Source organism: Onychostoma macrolepis, chromosome 24, assembly GCF_012432095.1.
Source record: "Onychostoma macrolepis isolate SWU-2019 chromosome 24, ASM1243209v1, whole genome shotgun sequence".
In the NCBI taxonomy this organism is placed as follows: Eukaryota; Metazoa; Chordata; class Actinopteri; order Cypriniformes; family Cyprinidae; genus Onychostoma; species Onychostoma macrolepis.
In genome coordinates, this window is record NC_081178.1 from 1,877,716 (window position 1) to 1,896,778 (window position 19,063).

The 19,063-nt window shown below is 37.8% G+C and overlaps 1 protein-coding gene and 1 long non-coding RNA gene across 9 annotated transcripts in view; one reads left to right on the forward strand and one right to left on the reverse strand.

Moving 5' to 3' along the window:
- Positions 1-19,063, reverse strand: part of LOC131533696 (uncharacterized) — a 66,454-nt gene that overhangs the window by 9,249 nt on the left and 38,142 nt on the right. Inside the window, exons 8-9 of one of the 3 annotated variants that reach the window (XR_009269193.1) lie at positions 18,756-18,848; positions 11,430-11,561 (exon numbers count right to left, since the gene is read on the reverse strand). The exons of 1 other annotated variant lie outside the window; for it this stretch is intronic. This is a non-coding gene — a long non-coding RNA (uncharacterized LOC131533696). Of the gene's footprint in view, positions 1-11,424; positions 11,562-18,755; positions 18,849-19,063 lie in introns of those variants that run through there. One more of the 3 variants, XR_009269194.1, reaches the window with a different exon arrangement.
- On the forward strand, positions 1,825-18,880 carry LOC131533691 (myosin-7-like). Of its 6 annotated transcripts, XM_058766099.1 has the most exons (37): positions 1,825-2,418; positions 5,361-5,504; positions 5,584-5,740; positions 5,858-5,885; positions 5,982-6,084; positions 6,184-6,276; positions 6,354-6,417; positions 7,563-7,661; positions 7,763-7,866; positions 7,996-8,134; positions 8,229-8,347; positions 8,442-8,591; positions 10,522-10,692; positions 10,777-11,086; positions 11,176-11,261; positions 11,379-11,584; positions 11,774-11,897; positions 12,047-12,183; positions 12,270-12,525; positions 12,632-12,874; positions 12,956-13,132; positions 13,213-13,358; positions 13,689-13,779; positions 13,861-14,250; positions 14,367-14,493; positions 14,573-14,691; positions 14,778-14,974; positions 15,063-15,246; positions 15,342-15,507; positions 16,556-16,680; positions 16,820-17,128; positions 17,216-17,419; positions 17,527-17,823; positions 17,960-18,064; positions 18,141-18,236; positions 18,321-18,455; positions 18,779-18,880. In XM_058766099.1, the coding sequence occupies exons 1-37, from the start codon at positions 2,218-2,220 to the stop codon at positions 18,797-18,799; spliced, it is 5,823 nt and encodes a 1,940-aa protein (XP_058622082.1). In that variant the 5' UTR covers positions 1,825-2,217; the 3' UTR covers positions 18,800-18,880. The 6 variants fall into 6 exon arrangements, with proteins under 6 accessions (XP_058622082.1, XP_058622081.1, XP_058622077.1 ...); XM_058766098.1 differs by lacking the exon at positions 18,779-18,880 and having other exon boundaries at positions 10,777-11,095; positions 11,200-11,261; positions 18,321-18,749; XM_058766094.1 differs by lacking the exon at positions 18,779-18,880 and having other exon boundaries at positions 18,321-18,749.

The window sequence follows — 19,063 nt, forward strand, 5'->3', positions numbered from 1 at the left end:
GAGGCAAAATTTAATTGGATTTGAGGACAAATGGTTTGTGAATATGTGAACAATTCAAAGTATATTTTATTACCAAAAAAGGAGAAATAATATTTCAATCGGTGCAAAAGAAATCTAATAATAAGATCCACCTTGTGATCGGCAGCACATTGTTCTCCCTCTGTTGGACATGTAACTTCAGTAAAGTCAAATGTAGCCAACAAGTGTGCCAACATCTATAACTAGATTCTCTTATTTATGTGCATGGAGCCCTTTACAAATACAGCACCTGCTTCACCCCAGATCTCAACATGTGGGGCGAGCTGTCCTCAATCGGCCAGACGCACTCAGGAAGAATTTCACACTGTTATCTTTATACTCAAGGGCAAATGGAAAGAAAAATAAGTGTCACAGAATCAGAGGCAAAGGTATATCTTGTTGTTGTTTGATTGGTGCCAACAGGTTTAGTTAATTGTCCAAAGGTCAAATTCACTTTATGAACATAAACCAAATGACTTTATATACTTTCTTAATGATTTCTCCTGAGTATTTGTGCTTTGAATATTGAAACACAACACAATTTTAGATAATATCCAAAAATAGAACTCTTTTCAGCTTCTGCATTTCCTAAGCGTCATAATTACACTCAAGTGTGAACGTTTGTAAATCCTTAAAGAATCTCACAGGGAGATCTTAGGAAGTGCCTTCAGTGGGGTTTCATAATTAACACCCTTCAGACTATTAGACACTATTATAGCAGGTGTGAGGTGGCGAGTTCTTAACACTCATCGCACATTTCTTGTTCCTCCTTGTTAGTCTGAGTGTCCTGACCCCGACTTATCAGCTTGTAGGTTACAATAGCGCTTGCCTGTCTGTCTGCTATTTGATCCTGCTTATCCGTATCAAGTGTTCAGTTGTATAAGATAATATTACAGGTCTCAAACTTGAATACATATTTGTACCTGAAATGAAATTTATTGAGTTGAGTGTATATAAAAAAGCATTGAATGCTTTTAGTTATGAACAGAATCTCTACACAAAGGTCACTTGCTTATCTGTCAATGGATGTAGTCGGGTAGATCATGCAAGCTGTGCCTCTCAATCACGGAGAGGCACTCAACAGGAATGTCACAGGGATTTCTGTATGCTCAAGTGTACAGGGAAGAACACAAATGCTCCATCTCTGGTACAGCACAAATATTGAAATATTCACACCAGCTAGACACTGACCTTAACCAGGCCCATTCAATAACTGTTAAACAGGTGAGGCCTCTAGTGGAAAACAAAGGAATAGTCGGTGCCTATAGAATTAATCTAATCTCTCTAAAGAAGACATTTGGAGAGAGATATCTTTTGGATTTCCCTATAAATATTTTTTTATTTTACAGAATCATTTGCATCGTTATACTTAAACTCCAAAGATGCAGTGTTTACTGCTTAAAACAGTACATAAAACAGTGTTTTATGTTTTGTTTTAGTAGATTTATTCCACTAATTTTCTTAATCTTAATAAACTCTTTAGTGTGCTTCTATTTAACAGGTACACAGAGGGTGAGTAAAATAATTTCTGGTTTATATGATGATTCATATGAATGCTTCTAACATCCACTTTTTGAAACTCAATAACCGTTATTAACCCTGAGCCTGACATGAATGACACACAATACCACATTAAATCGCCCCCTCCTCCACTTTTCCTCATCATACCCAACCCATCCTTCCTGACCAAACTGAGCGAGCAGGCCGCTTTGTGTGATGCCAACAACCATATTTAGAGTAACAATTGCTTTATAAAAGGAGACATGCAACGTTTTCATGTGTCATCATTATCTTTCTTTTTGTGCGGTAAGTTGAGGGGAGCTGTGATTCCTACAAGAAATAAACTTTAAAGTTGTAGTCAATGGTCATAGTATTACTGACTTTACAACAGAAAGGAGGAATTGCATTTTCTGGTACTATTGTTTCTTGTAGTCATTTGGGTTTGAGTATTTGGTGGTCAGTAGTAGAATAGAGACGATGTTGACATTTTCTTTCTTTTGTGTGGAACTAGATCTTTGGATCATCTGTCTCTGAAGAACAGAACAGTGTAAGTAAGTCATTTTTAGCCCTACTGAACAAGATAATGTTTATGTACTTAATTTGAAATCATTTACATAATTTGAAAACTGGTCATGTCACTTTATAAAATTATGATCATGTCAAATAAAGTTTAGTTGTAATCCAACAGATCAGTGAAAGATGGGGGATGCCCAGATGGCAGAGTTTGGAGCTGCTGCTCCGTTCCTCAGGAAGTCAGACATAGAGCGTCTGGAGGCCCAAACTCGCCCCTTTGACATGAAGAAAGAATGTTTCGTTCCTAATGCTGAAGAGGAGTTTGTTAAAGCATCTATTATCAGTCGAGATGGTGATAAAGTCACCTGCGAGACTTCAAAGGGAGCGGTAAGTTTTAATAAGCTTCAGCAGTCATATTGTGAATAATCAAATGGATTTTAATTAATATTGTACATTTTATATATATATATATATATATATATGTACACACACACTGCCGCTCAAAAGTTTGGGATCAGTAAGATTTTAATGTTTTTTAAAGAAGTTTCTTTGCTCATCAAGGCTGCATCTATTTGATCAAAAATACAGAAAAAAAACAGTTATTTTGTGAAATATTATTGCAATTTAAAATAACAGTTTTCTTTTTTAATATACTTTAGAATATAATTTATTTTTGTGATCAAACCTGAATTTTCAGCATCATTACTCCAGTCTTCAGTTTCGCATGATCCTTCAGAAATCATTCTAATATGCTGATTTATAATCAATGTTGGAAACTGTTGTGCTGCTTCATATTCTTTTGGGGACCTCTGTAATTTTTTTTAGGATTCTCTGATTAATAAAAAGTTTAAAAGAACAGCATTTATTTAAAAAAAGAAATTTGTGTTACAATATACAATGCTCTTCAAAAGTTTGGGGTCAAGACATTTTTTCCTTCTTTCTTTTTTTTTAAACAAATTAATACTTTTATTCAGGAGAGATGTGTTAAATGATAAAAGTCATAGTGAAGACTTGTTTAGATTGTTAGAAATATTTCTATTTCTTGTGTTCCTCTGGCTCAGTGGTAGAGTATTGCATTAGCAGTGCAAAAGGTCATGGATTCAAATCCCAGGGAACACATATACTGATAAAAATAAACATATAACCTAAATTCACTGTAAATGACTTTGGATAAAAGCATCTGCTAAATGTCAAGTTTTGAACAAATGCTGCTCTTTTTAACTTTGTATTCAAAGAAAAAAGTATCACATATTCCAAAAAAACAATATTAAGCAGTTATTCATTACAGCGAGGTGGTCTTTCTGCTGGACCTTAGGCCTGTCGCACCTCCTACCTATGGTGGACTATGCATGGCAGGGGCGTCCTCTTCCCTGAGGCAGGCCTAAACCTGACCGAAAACACTGATTATAAATCAGCATATTAGAATGATTTCTGAAGGATCATGTGACACTGAAGACTGGATTAATGATGATGAAAATTCAGCGCTGCATCACAGAAATAAATTCTATTTTAAAGTATATTAAAATAGGAAACAATATTAGAATATTACTGTTTTTTTCCCCCTGTATATTTGATCGAATAAATACAGCCTTGATTAGCAGAAGAGACTCCCTTAAAAAACATTAAAAATTTTACTGATCCCAAACTTTTGAGCGGCAGTGTATATATACAGTATGAGGTTAGAGAACACCTGACAAGAGATCAGAGACCATTCCTTCATCTAGAATCACTCCAGACCCTTTAGATTCACAGCTTCTTCTCTTCAGGTCACTCATTTTCTACAGGGTTCAGGTCAGAGGACTGGAATGGCCAGCAGAAGCTTGGTTTTGTGCTCAGTGACCCGTTTTTGTGTTGTTTTTGAAGTTTGTGTTTGGATTATTGTACGGTTGGAAGATCCAAACATGGCCCATTATAAGATTTCTAACGGAGTCAGTCACTTGTTGATTTTTTTAATCTGTTGGTATTTGATAGAATCCATGATGCCATGCGTCTAAACAAGATGTCCAGGACCTCCAGTATAGGCCCACAACATTAGAAATACAGCAGTATATTTCATTGTACACATGGGGTACTTTTTATCCCTGCGTTCACCAAACCCATCTTGAGTGGTTGTTGCTAAAAAGCTAATTTTTTAGTTTCATCTGACCATAGAAGCCAGTCCCATTTGAAGTTCCAGTCGTGTCTGATAACTGAATATGCTGGAGTTTGTTTTTGGATGAGCGAGGAGAATTTTTCTTGAAACCCTCCCAAACAACATGTGGTGATGTAGCTGCTGTTTGACAATTTTTTTTAAGGTTTTCTGACCCCGAGACTCAACTATTTTCTGCAATTCTCCAGCTGTGGTCCTTGAAGAGTCTTTAGCCGCTCAAACTCTCCTTCTCACCGTGCATTAGGACGATATAGACATGTCGTCTTCCAGGCAGATTCATAACATTTTCTGTTCATTGGAAATTCTTAATTATTGCACTGATGGTGGAAATGGGGATTTTCACTGCTCTAGCTCTTTTTTTAAAGCCACTTCACTAATTTGTGAAGCTCAATTATCAATTATCTTTTGCTGCACATCAGAAATATATTCTTTGGTTTTTCTCATTGTGATGGATAATTAAGGGAATTTGGACTTTGTTTTTCCTCCTATTTATATTTCTGTGAAAGAGGAAGTCATGGCTGGATAATTTCATGTTCACAATCAACCTGAAATGCTCAAAATTGTAAATATGAATGGGAATATATGTCAGAGATATTTTACTCATAAGAAATTCTAGGGGTACCAATAATTGTGTCCAACGTGTATTTGAGAAAAACATTTATTTCATAATGTTATTTTCTTCCATTTTCAATTGTTTTAGTTCAATGAAAGGTTAGATTTTTATGATTTAAAAAAAAAAAAAGATCAAAAGGATTAATAATGCAGGTTTATTTTCAGAGCCTTCTTTGTTCATATTTACCAAGGGTACCAAAAATTCTGACCATGTCTGTATATAAGGGTTGATTTAGTTCGGAATAAGTAGTTGGATAACTACAGTTGGGAAAATAATAATAATAATAAATACAATAACTTATAACAATAGATAATTTATAAAATACTGTGAAAAATACAAAAATAATGTCACATCTCCTAAATCATCTTTGTCTTGAGTTTGTATTTTATTAAAATTGCCCCACTATCTAATGGATTCTAATTATGTAACTATTATTCTTGTAAGTTACTATGGTTAAATCTATCTGCTAAATAAAACATAAATGAAAGCAATCTTGATGGTACCCCCCAAAAAAGTACAGACACTGTGACACTAGTTTGACTGTCAAAAAAACTGATGTTCCCACAGACAGTAACTGTGAAGGAGATTGATGTTCACCCTCAGAACCCGCCAAAGTTCGATAAAATTGAGGACATGGCGATGTTCACCTTCCTGCACGAGCCCGCTGTGCTGTTTAACCTCAAAGAGCGTTACGCAGCCTGGATGATCTACGTGAGTGGAGTCTTAAAACACTCACACATTCACTTTATCACGTACGAGCAGATCTGAACCTGCTGTGAATCTCTTACAGACCTACTCTGGGCTCTTCTGTGTCACTGTGAACCCCTACAAGTGGCTGCCGGTGTACAACCAGGAAGTCGTCACTGCCTACAGAGGAAAGAAGAGGAGTGAAGCTCCTCCTCACATCTTCTCCATCTCTGACAACGCCTATCAGTACATGCTGTCAGGTGTGTCTACTTTCAACATTTTATATACAACCAAAAACACAAGCTTTGTCAGTAAAAATCAATTAAAGTTCATGCATATTACATTAATAATTATAATTTAAATGTTTGCTTTTACAGACAGAGAAAACCAGTCCATTCTTATCACGTAAGACTTTGTGTTTTAGATGATTTTTAGAGTTTATTTGTTACATTTTTATGAATACATTCTTAATAGATTTCTAAGACTGGTTTGTGTTGACAGTGGAGAATCCGGTGCTGGAAAGACTGTGAACACAAAGAGAGTCATTCAGTACTTTGCCAGCATCGCTGCTAGTCCTACAAAGAAGGAGACCACTGAAAAGAAGGTAAATTGTGGGGATCTGAATTCAAAATTAAATTATTGTACTGCCATTTTGTATGATTGCCATTCATCATACACACATTTCAAATATTGTGTTTTCTAGGGTACTCTGGAGGATCAAATTATCCAGTGTAATCCTGCTCTTGAGGCCTTTGGCAATGCCAAGACCATCAGAAATGACAACTCATCTCGCTTTGTGAGTGGACAACATTTTAAGTTACAAATCATTTTCATTTTTCCACTGTATTAAAAGACAATTTTAATTTCGAACAGGGCAAGTTTATCCGGATCCACTTTGCTGCCAGTGGCAAGCTAGCCTCTGCTGATATTGAGACTTGTAAGAAAGATCTTTGATTATTTATTGGTTTACCTTTTATGACTCTTACTCTGTGATATGTGTGTGTACCCACTTTAGGAACAAAGCATATTTTAGGGACAAATTTGTGCCCAGAAATTAACTATATAGGGCATCTGGGAATGTCTTCATTTGACTGTCTAAATATATAAATAAAGTTGTTGTTTTATTAATTCTACAAATGCAGAAAGTTTTCTGTTAGAGTTAGTTGAAAGATGATTATTAATAATAACAATAATTATATTATTTATTTATTTTATTTATCCTTTATTTTACCAGGATAGTCCCATAGAAATGCAAAATCTCTTCTTCCAGGGAGTCCTGGCCAAAATGGCAGCACAAAAAGTTTCACAGTAAAACAAGTTACAAACACATAAAGCTAACAACATTTAGCCCTGCACTCATGTGATAACAAATCAAAAATTACTTAAAGCAAGTACATGCATTTATTAGGTCTGTCAAGCGATTAAGATTTTTAAGGTTACCAACAATCTTCAAAATGTCTTCTTTTATGTTCCGCAAAAGAAAGAAAGTCATACAGGTTTGAAATGACTTGACGGTGAGGAAATAATGACAGAATTTAAATTTTTAGATGAACTATCCCTTTATTTATTTATTTTTATTAATATGGGAATATGAAATTATTTTTAAATGAAATCATACTCTAAGTAAAACACTAAAACTGCCAGTAGGTAGAGGTAAATGTCTCAATGAGTCTTTGAGTCATTCATTCATTCGATTATATATTTTATAGGTAATATTGTCATTGGTAAAACTGAGCAAAAACAGACAATATTCCGTCTAAAATAAAACACAATATAAGCTTAATTATTGAACTGTTGTATAAAATCAGTATTGCATTTGCACTTGTGCTATTTGGGAAAAACAGCACTCGTGTTATTGCACTTGTTGCTCATGTTATATTGCTTAACTATATCATATGAAATAAATATGAGACAAAAACTTTTTGGGACAATTTTGCCCCAATATTTTTAGGGGTATTCTAACTGCACTGTATTGGCTACATCAGTTGTTGCTCTACTTAATGTTCATCACAAACAACTGACATGTAAGATGACCAATGTCAGTACAATGCTTATTTTGTGAAATCTAAATTCTATGAACAGATCTTCTGGAGAAGTCTCGTGTGACTTTCCAGCTCAAGGCTGAGAGAGACTACCACATCTTCTACCAGATCCTGTCTCAGAAGAAACCAGAACTATTAGGTGGGCAAAAATGTGTTAAAACCAAACAGCTATAATTTTGTTAATTAAAGTTTTACAAAAAATTTATTAAAACATGATGTCCATCGTGTCTTTTCTCTCAGAGATGCTGCTGATCACAGCAAACCCTTATGATTATGCCTTCATCTCTCAAGGAGAGACACAAGTGACTTCTATTGATGATTCTGATGAGCTGATGGCCACAGATGTGCGTTATTTCAAAAATAGCAATGAATTCCATTTAATAAATCTTGACATTATCTTTTTAAGATCAATTTTACTGAAAATACAAACTAGAATATGAGGCATCAATCATGTTATGATAAATCTGCAATAGGAAGCATTTGATGTGTTGGGCTTCACCCAAGAGGAGAAGAACAGCATCTACAAGCTGATTGGTGCCATCATGCACTACGGCAACATGAAGTTCAAGCAGAAGCAACGAGAGGAACAGGCAGAGGCTGATGGGACTGAGGGTCAGTATAAGGAGAAAATGCTGACATATGATGCATTGGTTGGATATTGGTAGATAAAAGATTCCTTAACGTCAACCATTTTTATTATTGACAGATGCTGATAAGTCAGCTTATCTGATGGGCCTGAACTCTGCTGATCTCATCAAGGCTCTGTGCCACCCGAGAGTCAAAGTAGGAAATGAATGGGTCACCAAGGGACAGAGTGTCCAACAGGTGGAGACTACTTCTTGGTTAACACCGCTTCATCATTAACATAACCATAAAAAAATTATTTTTCTATATCATTTTAATGTATTGTCTTGGATAGGTGTACTATGCTATGGGAGCTCTTTCCAAATCAGTGTACGAGAAAATGTTCCTCTGGATGGTTGTGAGAATCAACCAATCCCTGGACACTAAACAGCCTCGCCAGTACTTCATTGGTGTGCTGGACATTGCTGGATTTGAGATCTTTGATGTGAGTATTTGATTTTGTTTCCTATTAGTCTCTCTTCTGAATCTAGACCAATGGCGTAGTTTTGGTTTGAACACTGGGGGGAGGGGATATATAATGTATCTTATATTATTTGTTTGTTTGTTTTTTGGTTTATTTTATTTATAGAGCACAATTAAAATAACGCAAGGTTGACAAATGTGCTGTATAATCAACTAAGGGTAAAATAACAAACTTACAACAGCAAATAAAAATGAGACCAACATCTCAGAAAGGAAAAAGACTGATAAATAAGTAAGCAAATAAAACAAACATCACAGGAAAAAGAGGGGAGCCACTTTGTTAGATCAATCTATTGAGCCAAAAGCTAACTCTAATAAATATAGTCTCAAATTTCTTTTAAAAGAGCCCAAATGAAGGTGAAAGTCTAAGATATAAAGGCAAAGTATTCCAATGCTTTGGGGTCACCACTGAAAATGCCCGGCCACCACGCAACACGGAAAAATTATCGGCATGGATTTTTGCCAATAGTTCCAGCAATCCACTATTGGTGCCGATTAATCAGAAAAAAATAACGTGCATCAGGTTCTTAGGCCTGGTTTCATAGACAGGGCTTAGACTAAACCAGGATTAGACCATAGTTCAATTAGGACATTTAAGTAATTTTTATAAACGTGCCTTAAAGGGTTCACCCAAAAATGAAAATTAGCCTGTGATTTACTCACTCTCGAGGCATCCTAGGTGTATATGACTTTCTTCTTTTAGAGAAATCCAATCGGAGTTTCATAAAAAAATTGCCCAGGCACTTCTAAGCTCTATCATTGCAGTGGGCAGGTATTTCTGTTCAACAGTCCAAAAGACGTCAAATAAAGTGCATCCATCCATAATAAAATGTGCCTCACATGGCTCCGGGGGGTGAATAAAGGCCTCCTGTAGCGAATCCATGCGTTTTTTTAAAGAAAAATATCCATATTTCAAACGTTATAAACACTTTTCTCTCACTTCCACTATCTGTCATATGAGGAAGCCGTCACGGGCAGATGACGATATGACGGATGATGATGATAGAGCTTAGAAGAGCCAGGACAATTTTTAATATAACTTCGATTGGATTTGTCTGAATGAAGAAAGTCATGAACACCAAGGATACCTTGAGGATGAGCAAATCACAGGCTAATTTTAATTTTTGGGTGAACTAACCCTTTAAAAAACATTACTGGTGTCCATCTTGAGACAAAACAAAGGCACTGATATATTTTAAGATCATTCAGTGCAAGTTTCTTTCAGTTGAAACAGCTCAGGCTTAAGCTTTGTCTGTGAAACCGGGGGTTAATGATTTAATTTATGCCATCTCTTGGAATATTTGAAAGCCAGGTTTTTCCATCACTCATCAGGAGAACCTCTCTTACATTTGGCTCTCGATTCTGACTTAAACTTGCTCTTATGAAAAGTAGCATTTGTTATAAAAAGGTTATTAATCCTTACCAGGCCAATAATGACTTAAAAAATAAAAATAAAAAATACTTTTTTCTATGTAGCATTTGTTATGAAAAACAACAGCCTGCACATTTAGAAACAATAGCTACAACGTGCCACAGTTGTAATATAATTAATAGCCTGACTCTAGGTTTCCATTAACCGTGGTGTAAATATTGGAGGGTTGTACTTGCTAGTTTTGGTTATTGGGGGGTAATGTATATACTTGCCTAAATAAAACGTGCCAAGAATGTTTTTGATCCATTATTCTAGAACTGTTCATTTTAAATTGTGTATGTTTGATGAACATTTTTCATTTTTTAGGTCGACATTGGCAATTGGATAGTATTGAAATACATTATATACAGATAAATTCGCATAAACTGACTTCTCAACATTACATAAAAAAAATAACAATGTGTCACTCTGTGGCTATATGTTTTCTACCCATGTTGAAAACACTGCTAATCTGTTCTAGTTCAACACCTTTGAGCAGCTGTGCATCAACTTCACTAATGAGAAGTTGCAGCAGTTCTTCAACCACCACATGTTTGTGTTGGAGCAAGAGGAATACAAGAAGGAGGGTATTGAGTGGGAGTTCATTGACTTTGGCATGGACTTGCAGGCTTGTATTGATCTCATTGAAAAGGTGAGTTTTAAAATTTTGGAGATCTCAGGTGTTGGATCAACACTGCTCAGCTAATTTGAAACTCCTCGCTCTATTGTTTGCTAGCCCATGGGTATCATGTCCATCCTTGAAGAGGAGTGCATGTTCCCCAAAGCCAGTGATGCAACATTCAAAGCTAAGCTTTATGACAACCATTTGGGAAAATCAAACAACTTCCAGAAGCCCAGGATTGTCAAGGGTAAACCAGAGGCCCATTTCTCCCTGGTTCACTATGCTGGCACGGTGGACTACAACATCAATAACTGGCTGGTGAAGAACAAGGATCCTCTTAATGAGACTGTTGTTGGCCTCTATCAGAAATCCACCATGAAACTGTTGTCTCACCTGTTTGCAAATTACGCTGGTGCTGACTCAGGTGTGTTTTGTTGATTTTAAAGAGCCAATAAGGATTTCATTCAAGGTTCATTTAAGGAAAAAAACAACAACATTTGTTTCTTGCAACAGCCATGGCAGAAGGAGGTGGAGGAGGTGGCAAAAAAGAGAAGAAGAAAAAGGGCTCTTCTTTCCAGACGGTGTCTGCCCTTCACAGGGTAACATACACAGCGCCTTTTATACAGTCATAATGAAACTAATCTTTTAGTATGACTTGGTTTCTTAATATCTTAAAACAACCTAAATATATGTTGATGGATAATATCTATCCACAGGAGAACCTGAACAAGCTGATGACCAACTTGAGGCAAACTCACCCTCACTTTGTGCGCTGCATCATCCCCAATGAGACTAAGACTCCCGGGGCGATGGAGAATCCTCTGGTCATGCACCAGCTGCGCTGTAACGGTGTGCTGGAGGGCATCAGAATCTGCAGAAAGGGCTTCCCCAACAGGATCCTGTATGGAGATTTCAAGCAGAGGTACATTCATTTATGAATACAAGACATCTAAGTTGCATCTGGGTCAAAAATTTACTGACTTACAATACAGTTGCAAATTATGCAACCAGGGTGGACACATTTCTACACAATCAACAGATAATATTTTGAATTTCTCATTCAATATTTACCAAAAATACAAATTATTATCCAACTATTATACAATAACAGATATCGTATCCTGAACCCTGCTGCCATCCCAGAGGGTCAATTCATAGACAGCAGGAAAGGAGCAGAGAAGTTGTTAGGATCTTTGGATATTGACCATAACCAGTACAAGTTTGGACATACTAAGGTACCCTATTAAAATGTCTTATTCAGTTTATGTGAAAACGTAAATTACAAAAACATAGGAGAATGAAGCAATTTGACATTGCCATACATACAATAATTACTTTGCATAATGTAAGACTAAAAAATTTGACACCCTTTTTATTCCCAAAGGTGTTCTTCAAGGCTGGTCTGTTAGGTGCTCTTGAAGAGATGCGAGATGACCGCCTTGCTCTCATCATCACAAATATTCAGGCTAGAGCTCGTGGTCTTCTCTCAAGAATTGAGTTCCAGAAGATTGTCGACCGCAGGTACAGCTTTAGGCTATTCATTTACAGAAGAAACCCACTTGTACACTTAATGTGAAATATATGAAAATGTTTGTGTCACATTGCAGAGATGCCTTGCTTGTTATCCAGTGGAACGTACGTGCCTTCATGGGTGTCAAGAATTGGCCCTGGATGAAGCTCTACTTCAAGATCAAACCGCTTCTGAGATCTGCTGAAGCAGAGAAAGAAATGGCCAACATGAAGGACGAATTCTTGAAGTTGAAGGAGGCTTACGCCAAATCTGAAGCCCGTAGAAAAGAGCTTGAAGAAAAAATGGTTTCTCTTCTCCAAGAGAAGAATGACCTGCAACTCCAAGTTCAAACTGTGAGTTTTCAAGCTTTTGATGAGTTTGTGATTGTGTTAATATTAATGACTAATGGTTTTTAAAGATATGCAGATAAAATTACATTTTATTTCTCTAAATTAACAGGAGCAAGATAATCTTTGCGATGCTGAGGAGAGATGCGAGGGTCTGATCAAGAACAAGATCCAGCTTGAGGCTAAATCCAAAGAGCTGACTGAGAGACTGGAGGATGAAGAAGAAATGAACGCTGAGCTGACTGCAAAGAAACGAAAGCTGGAGGATGAATGTTCTGAGCTCAAGAAGGACATTGATGATCTTGAGCTCACTCTGGCCAAAGTGGAGAAAGAGAAACACGCCACTGAGAACAAGGTCAGTTTTCAACACTGAACATGTTAGAGGTGCAAGAATGGTGCGTTAAGAGTTCCTTGATGCATTGATACAATTCTACAGGTTAAAAACCTGACAGAAGAGATGGCAGCTTTGGATGAGATCATTGCTAAGCTGACCAAGGAGAAGAAAGCTCTGCAGGAGGCCCATCAGCAAACGCTGGATGACCTCCAGAGTGAGGAAGACAAAGTCAACACTCTCACTAAAGCCAAAGCCAAGCTGGAGCAACAAGTGGATGATGTAAGTGGTTTGTTGACACTTCTGATAAAAATTAACTATGAAAAAATGCTAAATTAAACGCTCTGTTATTGCTCTTCCAGCTTGAGGGTTCCCTGGAACAGGAAAAGAAGCTTCGTATGGATCTGGAGAGAGCAAAGAGGAAGCTCGAGGGAGACTTAAAGTTGACCCAAGAGAGTCTGATGGACCTGGAAAATGACAAACAGCAACTGGAAGAGAGGATTAAAAAGTGCGTTTTAAACAGAGTGTGAAATAATTATACAAGAAAGCAAATCACTATCTGAGTTCTTGTTAACCCTCTGGGGTCTGAGGGTGTTTAGGGGCCCCAGAGAAGTTTTGACATGCCCTGACATTTGTGCTTTTTTCAGTTGTTTATAAATATTTTAACGGCTAAAGTCTAAAAACACTGTATTCAGCACAAACTGGGCTAAAATAATATGTGAGCAGCATGTACGTACATGATTGTGTTTTTGAGAAAACAACGTTTATGCGTGGTTTGAAAAAAACTACAATTTTAAAGTAACTGAAATAAGTTCATCAAATATATTCTGCAACACAGGAAAGATTTTGAGATCAGCCAGCTCAGTAGCAGGATTGAAGATGAGCAGGCAATGGCAGCCCAACTCCAGAAGAAACTGAAAGAGTTACAGGTAAACTTGATGAATTCTTAAAAAGATGGATAGTTGGACAGTAAGGAATACTAACTATAACTTTGGTTTTCCTCACATCAGGCCCGTATTGAAGAGCTTGAGGAAGAGCTGGAGGCTGAGAGAGCTGCTCGTGCTAAAGTTGAGAAACAGAGAGCTGATCTGTCCAGAGAACTGGAGGAGATCAGTGAGAGGTTGGAGGAGGCTGGTGGAGCCACTAGTGCCCAGATTGAGATGAACAAGAAACGTGAAGCTGAGTTACAGAAGCTGCGCAGAGACCTTGAAGAGTCCACTCTGCAACACGAGGCCACCGCTGCTACTCTGAGGAAGAAACATGCTGACAGTGTAGCTGATCTGGGAGAGCAGATCGACAACCTTCAGAGAGTGAAGCAGAAGCTGGAGAAAGAGAAGAGTGAACTCAGACTGGAACTGGATGATGTGGTCTCCAACATGGAGCAGCTTGCCAAGGCCAAGGTGATAAATTCTAGTCCCATGTTAGAATTTTTTATTGCTTTTCCTTACTTAAGGTGTGCTCAAGAATTATACTTTAAGTTTTTCAACTTGATTTATTACATTTAAATTCTATCCAGGCAAACCTGGAAAAAATGTGCAGGACCCTTGAGGACCAGATGTCAGAATACAGAACAAAATATGAAGAAGGACAACGCAGCATCAATGATTTTACCATGCAAAAAGCTCGGTTGCAAACCGAAAATGGTATTACTTTTTTTTTTCCAACATATTCCCAAGATCAAAATACTACTTTCTGTAATGTTATGGTTATACTTCTATCTAGGGGAGCTTTCTAGACAGCTGGAAGAAAAGGATTCCTTGGTGTCTCAGCTAACAAGAGGCAAGCAGTCGTACACCCAGCAGATTGAGGACCTTAAGAGGCAACTAGAGGAGGAAATTAAGGTATTTTTCAGTTTTTAAAAGGTTTTATTACCAGCTGTCCATTACAATTCTATGTATTATTGACTGGATATTTTCAATCCGCATAGGCTAAGAATGCCCTGGCTCATGCAGTTCAGTCTGCTCGTCATGATGCTGATCTGCTGAGGGAACAGTATGAGGAGGAGCAAGAAGCCAAGGGTGAGCTGCAGCGGAGTCTGTCCAAGGCAAACTCTGAGGTGGCTCAGTGGAGAACCAAATATGAAACTGATGCCATCCAGAGGACTGAGGAGCTGGAAGACGCCAAGTATGAACTGGAATCCCATACAAACCTACAAAAATTATGTAAACATAAAAACTCTCTGTAAAGCAGTGATTCTCTGTAACATTTTTAGGAAGAAGCTGGCTCAGCGTTTGCAAGATGCAGAAGAAGCTGTGGAAGCTGTTAATGCTAAATGCTCCTCACTGGAGAAGACCAAACACAGACTGCAGAATGAGATTGAAGACCTCATGGTGGATGTGGAGAGATCCAATGCTGCTGCTGCTGCTCTGGACAAGAAGCAAAGAAACTTTGACAAGGTGAATAAAACATACTTACTGTATAGATAAATAATCTTTCTGTGTTCATCAAGCTCCAGTGGTAGCTAATCAAAGTCTCTGAAACTATCAAACAGGTCCTAGCTGAATGGAAGCAGAAATACGAGGAGTCTCAGAGTGAGCTGGAAAGCTCCCAGAAGGAGGCCAGATCTCTGAGTACTGAACTGTTCAAACTGAAGAACTCTTATGAGGAGTCTCTGGATCATCTGGAGACCATGAAGAGAGAAAACAAGAACCTCCAAGGCAAGGCTTGAAATTACGACCATTTTGGTTGCATATGCTCCCATAATTTAATCTGTGCGACCTCTAAATACATTTAGGAGCATTTGTGCGAGTGCATATAATTGTTGTAGTGCGACCTGTTTTAATTTCTCTAAAAACGTTCACAGTTATGTACTTCTGTGTGCTGATACGGTGACCAGTCTGCCGTTCTATCAAACGTTACATAACTTCATCCTTACATTCTTAAATTGAATGCAGATTTTAAATTGGTTATTAGCTGTCAATCACTCAGTCACTGCTTTCCGCTGTCAGGTGACAGGGAGCTAACTACTGCGGGAAATGCACTGTGCTCTATGAACTGCATTCACTTTAAATATGTTAAAGATTTAAGCTTATTGGAAAAGATTCATTTCTATCACTGCTGTGAAGTGACCACCACACAGAATATGAAGAATATCAAAGTCAGCTGTCCACGGTAGTCTTTAAGATCAGCACAATAACACACTCAGCAAAATATCGTCTAATTATCGTTATCGATAAAAACCTAGAAAATATTGAGATATAACTTTTTGTCAATATCGCACACCCTTAGCTGCCAGCCGTTCCATGCAATTGGCAGAGCTGAATGTAAAATTTAACACCACATACACCATCCTAACCCTCGCCAAAGAGGAGATCTCTCTCTCTCCAAACTCAGATTAATTTAGGCGGTTTACAAAATAAATCTGTCAGTGTTCTTTTCATTTTCTCTCTTCTTCAGCCCTTTGCACTTGCCACGGTAGTTAGCTCCCTGTCACCTGACAGCAGAAAGCAGTGAATGGGTGACTGACAGCACTCTAAAATCTGCATTAAAGGTGCTCATTCATTTTTGGTGGGTGCTCCTAAATTTGTGCTGGTGCTCCTAACTTTTTAAAGTTGGGAGCATCAGTGCTACCAAGTAAAAAAGTACATTTCAAGCCCTGCAAGGTGAAATTGATTTATTATTCATCTAAGCTTTCACATGTCACTTAAATGGAATATTTATCTAGGCTTTTCTGTATTAACCATTATTACATTGCAAACTAAACAGAGGAGATTGCTGATCTCACTGAACAAATTGGTGAGAGTGGAAAGAACATTCATGAACTAGAGAAAATGCGTAAGCAGCTGGAGCAGGAAAAATCTGAAATTCAAGCAGCTCTGGAAGAGGCTGAGGTATATTGGTTGTATTATCTGAATATGTAATTGTTGAGATTTTTTGTTTTATGTGTGTATTTATTTAAAAGAACAAAATAAAGGTCATGCTAATAGAAATGAACATGCTTTTTAATAAACAATGTAATTGATCTGTCAGGGTTCCCTGGAGCATGAAGAAGGAAAGATTCTTAGAGCTCAGCTGGAGTTCAGTCAGATCAAAGCAGAAATTGAACGTAAGCTGGCTGAGAAAGATGAAGAGATGGAGCAGTCCAAGAGGAATCAGCAGAGGATGATTGATACCCTTCAGAGCTCACTTGAATCAGAGACTCGCAGCAGGAATGAAGCTCTCAGACTGAAGAAGAAGATGGAGGGAGACCTCAATGAGATGGAGATTCAGCTCAGCCAGGCTAACAGACAGGCATCAGAAGCCCAGAAGCAACTCAAGGGTCTTCACGGACATCTCAAAGTATGCTTTACCAACAATTTGTAAAACAAAATTGAAATCTTATGACATTCTGTATGTCTTTTTATTTGTAAAATTTGTCCTTCACAGGATGCCCAACTGCAGCTAGATGACGCTCTGCGCAGTAATGATGATCTCAAAGAGAACATTGCCATCGTGGATAGACGCAACAATCTGCTGCAGGCTGAACTGGACGAGCTGAGATCCCTGGTGGAACAGACTGAGAGAGGAAGGAAACTGGCTGAGCAGGAACTGCTGGACGTCAGTGAGAGAGTTCAGCTCCTGCATTCTCAGGTATGACACATCTGTCCACATCTTAACACTAACAAAAACTTCAAACCCTCTCTTAGTACATAATATCATCTAAAGACTATATGAATGTCTATATTGTCTATGTTCAGAACACCAGTCTGCTGAATCAGAAGAAGAAGCTGGAGGGAGATAATACTCAGCTCCAGACTGAGGTTGAGGAGGCAGTGCAGGAGTGCAGGAATGCTGAGGAAAAAGCCAAGAAGGCCATCACTGATGCTGCCATGATGGCAGAAGAGCTGAAGAAGGAGCAGGACACCAGTGCTCATCTGGAGCGCATGAAGAAGAACATGGAGCAGACCATCAAAGACCTGCAGCACCGTCTGGATGAAGCTGAGCAGATCGCCATGAAGGGAGGCAAGAAGCAGGTCCAGAAACTGGAAGCCAGGGTTAGTTTATCAAACTTAGTTCTTAATAATGTTTTCTATTTACTTTCATGAAGATAACTATTATTTATGAGTATTTGGATTCAGTGATCAATAGCTAAAGAATTGATACATTTGTAATCATTTTCGGTTTGGTTAGGTGAGAGAGCTGGAAAACGAGGTGGAGCTGGAACAGAGAAAGGCGAGCGAGTCTGTGAAAGGAGTCCGTAAATATGAGAGACGCATCAAGGAGCTCACCTACCAGGTCACTTTCTCTATTCAATACGATATCCCTATCCTCAAACCACCCAGACCAAAAATAATCAAAAGTCTATTAACAGACTGAGGAAGACCGCAAGAATCTGGCTCGCCTTCAAGACCTCGTGGACAAACTCCAGCTGAAGGTCAAGTCCTACAAGAGAGCTGCTGAGGAGGCGGTAAGTTCATTTCTGGGTCATCCCTTTACAGAACATATACTGTTCTATATATTGTTTTTGCCAGCAACCTTTTGTTTTAATCAGGAGGAACAGGCCAATTCTAACCTGGGCAAGTTCCGTAAGCTGCAGCATGAGCTGGATGAGGCAGAGGAGAGGGCTGATATTGCTGAATCTCAGGTCAACAAGTTGAGAGCCAAGAGCAGAGACACTGGCTCTAAGGTGAGTGTTTGTTATCAGAATACAAATGTTAATTGACTTGGCAGATGTGATGCATACTATCATTAACTGAAATAAACTCTAAAGCAAACTAAAATTAAAATGGAAAGGAACTAATAAAGGACTGTGTAAACTTACCCACAAATGTTTCAATAACTTTCAATTAGAAAATAATAGGCTGTTGTCAAAAATGCAATTTGATAAGCAAAGCTCCTCAACGCCAAGTTTATTGAGAGATCTGTTAGTGCCCTATTTTCATGGGCAAAATGTATTATAATTTCTAATAAGATAAATGAATCTTACATTTTTTTCTCTCCCTTGAACAGAAAGGACATGATGAGGAATGAAGTTCTCCCATCTCCCATCAAAACCTGGTGTCTCTTTGAATTCATTACTCTGTAGATAAATAGAATAAAGAAATGTGCAAATTGAACTTCTGTCACATTGTGTTATTTTAAAACTAAATTGCATTGTCACTAGAGGTATAAACTCTGTTTATACCTCTAGTGAGTCCAAATACTTGCTAAAACCCTTTTAATCAGGCATCAGCTAACTACTAAAAACTGTCATTGTGCCAAGATTTATTTGGTGCTCTGGTTATTGTGGTTATA